The sequence below is a fragment of the Eleutherodactylus coqui genome, chromosome 10 (assembly GCF_035609145.1).
Source record: "Eleutherodactylus coqui strain aEleCoq1 chromosome 10, aEleCoq1.hap1, whole genome shotgun sequence".
Taxonomy (NCBI): Eukaryota; Metazoa; Chordata; class Amphibia; order Anura; family Eleutherodactylidae; genus Eleutherodactylus; species Eleutherodactylus coqui.
The window spans coordinates 4,790,800-4,801,011 of record NC_089846.1 but is presented as its reverse complement, the minus strand read 5'-3'; the positions used below and the strand labels follow the sequence as shown (position 1 = coordinate 4,801,011).

The window sequence follows — 10,212 nt, the reverse complement described above, 5'->3', positions numbered from 1 at the left end:
GTGCTACTTGTCTGTGACTCGCTGTCACCTGACTAATTCATAGCTGCATCTGAGCTGTTAACCAGTAACTGCATCGCAGAGCGGCCGCAGCGAGTCGCAGTCAGACGCAGCTTACATTGATTTCTGTGGGGAAGAAATCCTCATGCCAGTTGTGACCAGCGATCAAAATCCGACCAATCTGGATTTCTTTCTGACTGTTGGTCCCAGCACCACCCCATCGGTATGGCAGTGTGACACGTGTTGTCATGTAGCGCTCACAGATGACACAATCAGCTCTGAGATGCAGTTTTTCTTCCTCCCGTAGCATTATTCATCCTAATCCTGGTTCATGAATGCAATAACAGGACTGCAGTAAATACCGACACTTACCACCTAGTAGGAGTGAGCTTCGGTGCCCCCCTGCATAACAATTTGCATGCATTACTATACGTTCCATTTTGGGACCCTGATGTTTGGGGGTTTGTCTTATGACTTTGGCCCTGCAGAGACTGATATATAAACCTCAGTTTTATAATGAACGGCCCCTGGAGGCTGAGTATGAGGACCCTGGCCTGCTCAGCATTACATGATCCAGATGTTTGGAGCAGCACTCTTACTATATACAAAAAACACAAATTTTAATAAAATACAAAAAGTTTGACATAAATAATTTGGAGAGTCTCAGTGAGGAGGAGAGTTGTGAGTCCAGAGGGGTTCTGGTTAGTCCGTGGTGGGGGTCCTCATAGATTCTGCGAATGAACAAAGTCTGGATTGTCGTAGCAGTGAGTCTCACGGGACGGGATGTCCACGGGTAAGAGGTCTTTTGGTTTTTCTTCTTCGTGGTCATTGGAGCATTTCGTACAACAGCAGCCACACATTTTGAAGATCAGTCTGTCCCAAGGGGCCAAAGAGTGTAACATGATGGGAAGGAAGTCCCAGTTCCTCAAGAAAGGTGGAAGAACTTTGGGACACTTCTTCTGAAGGACGTTAATGATGAGGACGGCTATCAACACCAAGAGGAAAGGACCACCCACAGCGGCGAGTACAATCCCTCCAGCCATGGACAGGCCAAAAATGGCCAACGGCAGGATGAGGAAGCTGAGGAACAGGTACAAAACGGCAAACCAGCGGTACTTGGCTGTGATGTCCCCAAATTTCTTGGCCACGTTGATTGGAAGTCGAAGAAAAGGACAAATATACCAGAGCACGATTCCGGAGAGGTTGAAGAACAAATGGATGAAGGCCACCTGGAACCAAGAAGAAGACAATTAGATGTTTTATCATCCCATAAGACTGAAGACCATCCAAGAGGGGACGTCCAACCGGAAGAGCTACAAGTTCAGTATGAATTGTTCCTTGAGTCATCTGGAAATGTCTTGGCAGCCGCCCCATAATGAGTGCTCTGCCAACATCAATGGTAATACTGCCAGTGATTGGCTCCAGCAGTCACATGAACAATGAATGGCATGTGACCGCTGCAGCACTGGAGCAGTGGCAACAATGGCAGCTGTACTGGACTGGGAACCATTAACCAGGTGAGTACTGCTTATTTTCATATTTTGTCCATTCCCTGGCTGAAGTAATATAAGGAGGTGGATGGAGCCCCCTACTGCTCCACTGAGGTTGTAGCGCCCGGTCAGCTTCATTGCACCATCACACAACATCCCCCCTGCATCTTACAATAAATGCATCTTTTATGGCCACAAATGGCCTCATACAGAGTTGGCACGGGATGCCGCCATGGTCAATGTGGTCCTTAGATAATATGATATATATGGATGAGGGTCTATCGGGCACCATTGGGCATCTGCTTTTGGGGTGAAACAATACTGTTGTCATGTATGGCCAACTTTAGTGTGTAGCGCCCCCACACCTTGAGGACAGTCAGGGCATTACAATCCATTACAAGTCATTATACCTGTACTGCTTCACTCAAGGAGTCTGCAGGACTGGCCAGGGCCGCTAAGACCGCTGTGGTAGTGGTTCCGATATTAGAGCCGAGGAATAAGGGGTACGCCCTGTTCATGCTTATGACGCCAACACCTGAAAAGTAAGATGGTTACTATAAACATTATCTAATGGGCATCAAGAGAAATGATGCAGTAATCTTACAGCGCTCACGGTCAGAATATGCCTCTCCAACTGCTATTGTTTTCATTGAGGGATATTTAAAGGGGTTGTCTGGAATTAGCAAAAGGGGTCTGCTTTTCTCTCCTCCATAAATAGCGCCACTCTTGTCCATAGGCTGCATCGGGTGTTGCAGCTCATCCCTATTCAAGTGAATACCAGGCATTGCCAATGGACAAGAAGGGCGCTGCTAATCCAATACAACCCCAGGATACAAGAGCCGAATTAGGCAGCGCTGTATTACTAGGCTCTGTGTTGTATATCAGCCATGCAGGAGCTCTATGTGACTTACCCATTAGAGGAATGATGGCTGCAGTGAAGACAGAACTGCTCTGCACCACGAAGGTCATTACAGCGCCAACAAGAATCGCCAAATAACCGGTCAGCCAGCTGAATGGGAATGGAAAGTCTGTAGGGATGCAAAGGAAACGAGTGATATGGAGCATGCTGGTATAACCTGGGTATCTCCTGTATATAATTATATATGTACAGCTGGTATAAGTTATACATCTCCTGTATATAGTGATATGAAGCATGCTGGTATAACCTGGGTATCTCCTGTATATAACTATATATGTACAGCTGGTATAAGTTATACATCTCCTGTATATAGTAATATGGAGCATGCTGGTATAACCTGGGGATCTCCTGTATATAATTATATATGTACAGCTGGTATAAGTTATACATCTCCTGTATATAGTGATATAGAGCATGCTGGTATAACCTGGGTATCTCCTGTATATAATTATATATGTACAGCTGGTATAAGTTATACATCATCTATATATAGTGATATGGAGCATGCTGGTATAACCTGGGTATCCCCTATATATAATTATATATGTACAGCCGGTATAAGTTATACATCTCCTGTATATAGTGATATGGAGCATGCTGGTATAACCTGGGTATTCCCTGTATATAATTATATATGTACAGCCGGTATAAGTTATACATCTCCTGTATATAGTGATATGGAGCATGCTGGGGTAACCTGGGGATCTCCTGTATATAATTATATATGTACAGCTGGTATAAGGTATACATCTCCTGTATATAGTAATATGGAGCATGCTGGTATAACCTGGGGATCTCCTGTATATAATTATATATGTACAGCTGGTATAAGTTATACATCTCCTGTATATAGTGATATGGAGCATGCTGGTATAACCTGGGTATCTCCTGTATATAATTATGTATGTACAGCTGGTATAAGTTATACATCCTGTGTATAGTGATATGGAGCATGCTGGTATAACCTGGGTATCTCCTGTATATAATTATATATGTACAGCTGGTATAAGTTATACATCTCCTGTATATAGTGATATGGAGCGTGCTGGTATAACCTGGGTATCAGCTGTATATAATTATATATGTACAGCTGGTATAAGTTATACATCCTGTATATAGTGATATGGAGCATGCTGGTATAACCTGGGTATCTCCTGTATATTATTATATATGTACAGCTGGTATAACCTGGGGATCCCCTGTATATAGTGATATGAAGCATGCTGGTATAACATGGGGATCCCCTGTATATAGTGATATGAAGCATGCTGGTATAACCTGGGTATCTCCTGTATATAATTATATATGTACAGCTGGTATAAGCTATACATCTCCTGTATATAGTGATATGGAGCATGCTCGTATAACCTGGGTATCTCCTGTATATAATTATATATGTACAGCTGGTATAAGTTATACATCCTGTATATAGTGATATGGAGCATGCTGGTATAACCTGGGTATCTCCTGTATATAATTATATATGTACAGCTGGTATAAGTACTGTATATAGTGATGTGGAGTATGTTATATTTACTGTATCTATACCCTCACATTCTCACTGATCATGTAACAGCTATACACTGCCAGTAGGTGTCAGTCTTGCTCCGCGGTGATGGAAGTAGTGGCGGCTCATATTTCTGGGGATCTTAGCAGTGTTGGTCATGCAGCTTCTGCTGTTATAGTGCCATGTACAATACTGTAGTAGATGGGCCCCTATATAACTTGTGCTAGGGGCCCAATCTCTGCCCCACAATGCCTAGGTTTCTGTTCTGCAGTGTATTTCCAGGCTCTGCGGTCATCATGGCGGTCATCATGGCGGTCATCATGGCGGTCATCATGCTCACCTGCATTAATGATCTTCTTGATGACGTGAGCGATTTGGCCCTTTAGGACAGAGTTGAGAAGTTTGACGATGAGAATGAGACACAAGCAGAGGACCAGCAGGGAGGCGGTCAGCAGGATGAAGCCCACCGCTATGTCCGGGAGGTCGGCAGAGGCAAAAATATGGAAGCCTGAAAAAGAAGAGCATTGGATGTGTTATCATCATGTACCTGGCAACTACAGTCATAGCTGGGCTCAGTTCCTGGATGGACATGTTTGGGCGTTGGGGTGGTCAGTGTCCCCCGGTATATTGGCATTCTCATACACTCAGAACTTTACCCCACACTATAAGTGTCCGATGTAGTCAAGTTAAGATTATATTCTGACACAGGAGATGCGGTTTATGTACCACCTGACTGGCACCAATCTAGTATACAGACATTCTTAAAGGGGTTGTTCAGTTTTAAACTATTGATGACCTGTTCTTAGGATAAGCCATCAACAGTAGATCAGTGGCAGCCTGCCACCTGGGAAACCCACCAATCTGCTGGTCTCTGGACTGGTGCACTGATGCACTGAGCTGATTTCTGCAGGAAGCAGACAGCTCCGTTCTCACTTGGTATTGCAGGCATTGAAATGAATGGGAACTTGGCCTGCAATACCAAGCCTGGCCACTGCAGGGAGAACGAAGCTGTCTGCTTCCTGCAGAAATCAGCTCAGTGCATGGTGCACCAGTCTCAGCGAACAGCTGATCTGCGGGGGCCCTGGGCGATGGACCTGCACTGACCTACTATTGATGTCCTATTCTAAGGACAGGTTATCAATATTTTACAACCTAACAACCCCTTTCAAATTGGCCACTTGCATATAAGAGGTATTTAGATCCAGGACAGGAGAGAAATGTGCACTGCACTCTATAGAATTGTACAGCCTGATACATTGTAGCAAACTGCAGCTGTGGGGCTAGAGCTGTTTATGTCTATGAATGTAAACAATGTTTCCATACCCTGACAACAAGCAGAGATCTGGGAAATGTTGAGGAACTGACAAAGTATATTAGAAAGTTGCAGAGCTTTTTGTTACACAGTGATGGAACCTTATTTACATAAAAATGGATGACCTCATTGTAGGAGTTTTCCAGTTGTAAACTTTTGATGGCCCACCCTTAGGATAGGTCATCAATAGTAGATCAGCGGGGGTCTAGCACCCAGGACCCTCATGATCCGCTGTTCACCAGGCCAGTGTGCTTCTACACAGAGCTGTTTTCTGCAGGAGGCAGCCAGCTCCATTCCTACTACAGATGCCAGTCTTGTTGCTGCAGGCCAAGTTGATGTGAATGGGACCTTTACCTGTAATACCAAACCCGGCCACTGCAGTGAGTATGGAGCTGTCTGCTTCCTGCAGAAATCAGTTCAATGCATGAACACACTGGTCCAGTGAAGAGATGATCAGCAGGGCTGCTGGGCGGTAGATCCCTGCTAATCTACTATTGATGTCCTATTCCAAGGATGGGCCATCAATGGTTTACAACTGGACAACCCCATATTGCTATAAGGATGATATCCCTGCCCGCCCCTACTTACATCTCTTTACATTCTCTTTAATGGTGACAGTATTTTCTATGAAGGTTCCACTTGCGTTGGTAAAGCAGGTGACAGCACTGCAGTTAGTCAGATTTGTAGCCGGGATGTATTCCGTTACCTGTAGCGATTGTATACAGAGTTTAATGCAATGATAATTGGTCACATGTATAATACTTCCCAAGGTGCATCTCTCTGTACATTGAGCTCCAATCATTGAGTCCATGGTTACATTTTTATGACTTGCAGTACCACTTTTCACCACATACTTTCCATAGACACTAATGGAACAGCGCCCTCTGTTGCAATATACAGTGTCTCAAAAATGTGGAAACACCCATATAGGATGAAAATAGTTTGATAGACGGTGATCCAATTTTTCATACAAGTTGTAGGTGAAGAGGAAAAGCTCTTAGACCGTGTCACCAACATGATGGTCATTTTGAATGCCGCCATCTTGGATTCCACACTAATTTTTCCAATGGGAAGGTAGGTGTGTGATGTATTAGACTGGCAGAGAATTTCACCAGAAAAACATTGGGGCGCTTCATTTTAACATAACTTTACTCGTTCTCATGTTAGCACGGCGATTTTTCATTTTATATGGGCGTTTCCACACTTTTAAGACTCCTCATATTGGACGTTCTATTCATTTAAGTTTTTTTTTCCAAGAAGCATAACAGTATTGTTTCGATGAAGCACATGATGCCCACACTTACATTTGTCTGGGTGGTGGCGCACCATCTCTTGATCAGGCTGTGGTTTGTGAATTCTGGATTCCCGGCTGCCTTCCCAGCAATAACAGAGCTGTCCAGCTGCAAGATAGGAAAGATAACACAGTGAGCTGAAAGATCTGAAGGCAGCCTGGTGTCTATAATATCAGTGATGGTGCTGATGTCACCTGAAGGCACCAGACCAGCCACATTATTCATAAACTGGGGTCGGGACTTACCAAAACGATGAGATCAGTAAAAGGTCGGGTGATGACTTTAAGAATATCAGGGGCCTCTCCTCCGGCATGGATGTTAAAACTCTTGATAATGGCTTCAGAGACGTAGAAGAGATATCCCGTTCCAAGCTCGATAGGTAGCAGAATGATAACTGTCAACCAGTTGAATGTACCGTGCACGGCAGAGCCTCCAAACGCCCTAGAACCAACCAATCCATTATATTGTAGATCTGAGAACTCGGCAGATTCAGACCATAACCAATATCCTTCCCAACGGAGACCAAGATATTTGATGCCTCCATGAAGATAAATACAAAGGCTCTACCTTCTAAACTCATTGCGGTCCCCAGATTGAGCCAAAGATACCAAAGTGCTGGTCACTGATGTTCCAACGTTGACCCCCATGATGATGGGAATAGAAGCTCTGACATTCAGAACTAGGGAAGAACAGGAAGTCATACTGAATAACGTATTCTTCATATGCAACCCAACTAAACCCAAGCCCGAAATGATAGACTTGAAATTCTTGAATCTCCACCATCAAGAAGCCTCATCATGTCTACCCAAAAAGTGCTTACTTCCAGAGGAAACCATGCTGACGATGATGGAAGACGAGGTACTTGAGCTCTGCACCAGGACCGTCACCAAGACACCGATGACCAAGCCGGCGATGGGATTGGCAAGAACATCGTTATCACTGAAGATATCTCCCGTGAGTTTGCCTAGGGAACAAGACATTTTGAGATCCTTGCTACTTTCTGAAACATCACATGGGAGAATGCACAGGTCACTTACTTCCGACAAGTTGGAATGCTGAGCTCAGAACATCCAAGGAGCAGATAAACAAGTAGAGGAACCCAATGAGAAGACAACCTTTCACAACGCCAGTTACCACATGTTTTACTTTTTGCTTGTTGTTCAATTCTAGAGAACGATTGTACATAATAAGATTAGTCGTCCCGGAGGAGGATACTGCGAAATACTTGTGAAAAACAACCACAAAAATAACCAACCTTTCCAAGAAGGTCCAGAATCTTCAAGATCTGGTAGAGCCCAATTATCAATTTCTTCATGGGCTTCTTCATGTAGAGCCAAATCCATGGATAACATGTAGGGGGAGTCTAAGGAGCAGCAGATATTATAATTAGTACAGCCTCAGAACATGGCCCTGGACATTGTGGTCTACTATGTATTGAAGGAGCCTTGTAGTTGTGCCATAGTTAACCATCTAAGACGCACCATGACCCAATTCTGTCTCCTTGCACCGATCATAATACTTGTTAGGGATATTTAGAACAGGAATTTCTTGACAAAGTGCCATAATTTACGAGAAGGGGTCGAGTATTAGAAATTATACCCCTTATGGATAACTGCCGATGAGTTCGAATGGGCCTTCATTTTGCCAACTCACCCCAATACCCAGTCAGGCCAGTGTAACTATAGCTAAGCTAGCTGCCCCAAGCCATATATCTGCATGTACTGCCAAAGGCAGAGTGGCTTATTGGTACCCAGCACCACATTTAATTGTCTTGGTAGTCCTCCCTAGCTGTGCAACTGATTTCCCCCGTTCCCTGGCTTGCTAATGGTGGGGTTGCTTTTGGTAAACTTAGGCCTCCTTCACACGGGCGACAAAGTCGCGCGATTTTGTAGCGTTGCTACAATGCTACAAATCGCATGTATGTGAAGCTCATGGTTTCCTATGGGTTACTTCACACATGAGATGTTTTGTAGCATGCTACAAAACGAGACACAAACCTCGCAGGTCCGGCAATATGCCCGCCACACGCGAGGTTTTGTAGCCCATGTTAGCCTATGGAGCCTTCCTCTCTGTTGCATCGCATCGCACGAAAACGCGGTTTGCATGCGATGCGATGCAACTTTGACAGTAGCAAATGCTACTGTCAAAGCTATAATCTAAGCCCTAACTGCAAGGAAAAAACCCCCACACATACATCACCTTAGACAAGCTGTCAGCCGAGCCGCAGCTTCTCCCCAGGTCCCGGCACTGATCTTCTTCTCTTCGGGCTGGGGATTCAAAAATCCCCGCCTCCTGGAAGTGCTAGCTGTGACTGGCTGACACTTAGCCAATCACAGCAAGTGCTTGATGAATGGCAGTGATTGAACCAATCACAGCCATTCTTCAAGCACTGGCTGTGATAGGCTAAGTGTCAGCCAATCACAGCCAGCGCTTCCAGCAGCCGGGGATTTTTCAATCCCTGGCCAGAAGATGAAGAAGATCAGTGCCGGTACCTGGGGAGAAGCTGCGGCTGCGCCCCGGACAGTGCGGAATAGGTGATGTATACTTTTTTTTTCTCCTTTAGTTACAGCTTATTTTTGGGGTAGAGCTTATATTTCAAGCCCCCCCGAAAATCCTCGCACGTGATGCTACAAAGTCGCGCGAATTTGTAGCATCACATGTGACTTTATAGCGCTACAAAATCACGATATTGCTGCGAGAATATCGCAGCGATATCGCACGGTGCAGCGATGCGATATCGCTGCGATTTTCTCGCAGCAATGTGTTGTCGCCCGTGTAAAGGAGGCCTTAAAAGGGTTGTAAATGTTGATGGCCTATTCTCAGGTTAAGCTTTCAATAGTAGCTTGGTGGGAGTCTGTCACCAGGGACCCCTGCCGATCAGCTGTTTGCAGGGTCAGTGTGCCCATGGACAAGGCTGATTTCTGCAGGAAGCAGACAGCTTCATTCCCATTGCAGTGGTCTGGCTTGGTATTGCAGGCATTGAAATGAATGGGAACTTTGCTGCAATACCAAGCCTGACCACTAAAGTGAGAATGGAGCTGTCTGCTTCCTGTAGAAATCAGCTCAGTGCACCATTAGCTGGGATCCTGTGTGGCAGACCCCTATTGAGGATAGGCCACCAACAGTTTACAACTGGACAACTCCTTTATTGGTTGAACTAGAACACCCATCCATAGCAGGGTCACCAGCAAGGCTTTACCAATGGGAGTCTTACCAATGGGAAGATCATCCAGCGGGACCTTGATGGGCATGTCGTTGATGTTCCTCTTTATATCGGATAGAGGCACCTGCGGGTTGTTGCTGGTGAACGGCATATTTGTAGTTTTGCTCTCAGGCTCTTGTCAGGTCTGTTATTACCCTACGGAAGAAAGTAAATGTATAAAACGGAGGCCGGACAGCAAACAGGCAAGAAACATCTATATTCTTAGGCTGCTCATATAAATGGATGCAGTAGACCCCATCGGCCGAAATCGTTAGACGTCCCTTGGGGCCACAACTACCACAAGTGTAGTTTGGTTATTGGTTATGTTAGCTTGAAAAAGGCCTAATATGGCCGAAACGTAGCCTGCTTCCTTTATATTCTGACCATCGATTAATAAAGCTTTTTGCAACTTTTTCTTAATCAAGAAATCGATTTTCTGCTCATGCTCCACTATACCCAATTACACTCAAACCGCTATTGGAGTCTTGTGGCT

At 44.9% G+C, this 10,212-nt stretch overlaps 1 protein-coding gene across 1 annotated transcript; it reads right to left on the bottom strand.

The window, feature by feature from the left end:
• Positions 1-469: 469 nt before the first annotated feature.
• SLC34A3 (solute carrier family 34 member 3) lies at positions 470-9,865 on the bottom strand. The gene is made up of 12 exons (XM_066579715.1): positions 9,732-9,865; positions 7,773-7,880; positions 7,555-7,683; positions 7,338-7,481; positions 7,085-7,196; positions 6,763-6,958; positions 6,530-6,625; positions 5,814-5,931; positions 4,254-4,421; positions 2,399-2,515; positions 1,898-2,022; positions 470-1,226 (listed from the first exon to the last, which is right to left on the bottom strand). The coding sequence occupies exons 1-12, from the start codon at positions 9,829-9,831 to the stop codon at positions 720-722; spliced, it is 1,920 nt and encodes a 639-aa protein (XP_066435812.1). The 5' UTR covers positions 9,832-9,865; the 3' UTR covers positions 470-719.
• Positions 9,866-10,212: the final 347 nt, after the last annotated feature.

Excerpts from the sequence above, each read along its gene's own strand:
- SLC34A3 (XM_066579715.1), bottom strand. The coding sequence starts at position 9,831 with ATGCCGTTCACCAGCAACAACCCGCAGGTGCCTCTATCCGATATAAAG. Across the intron at positions 7,482-7,554 it reads AGCATTCCAACTTGTCGGAA|GCAAACTCACGGGAGATATC; the intron begins GTAAGTGACCTG and ends CTTGTTCCCTAG. Across the intron at positions 7,197-7,337 it reads CAGCATGGTTTCCTCTGGAA|TTCTGAATGTCAGAGCTTCT; the intron begins GTAAGCACTTTT and ends GTTCTTCCCTAG.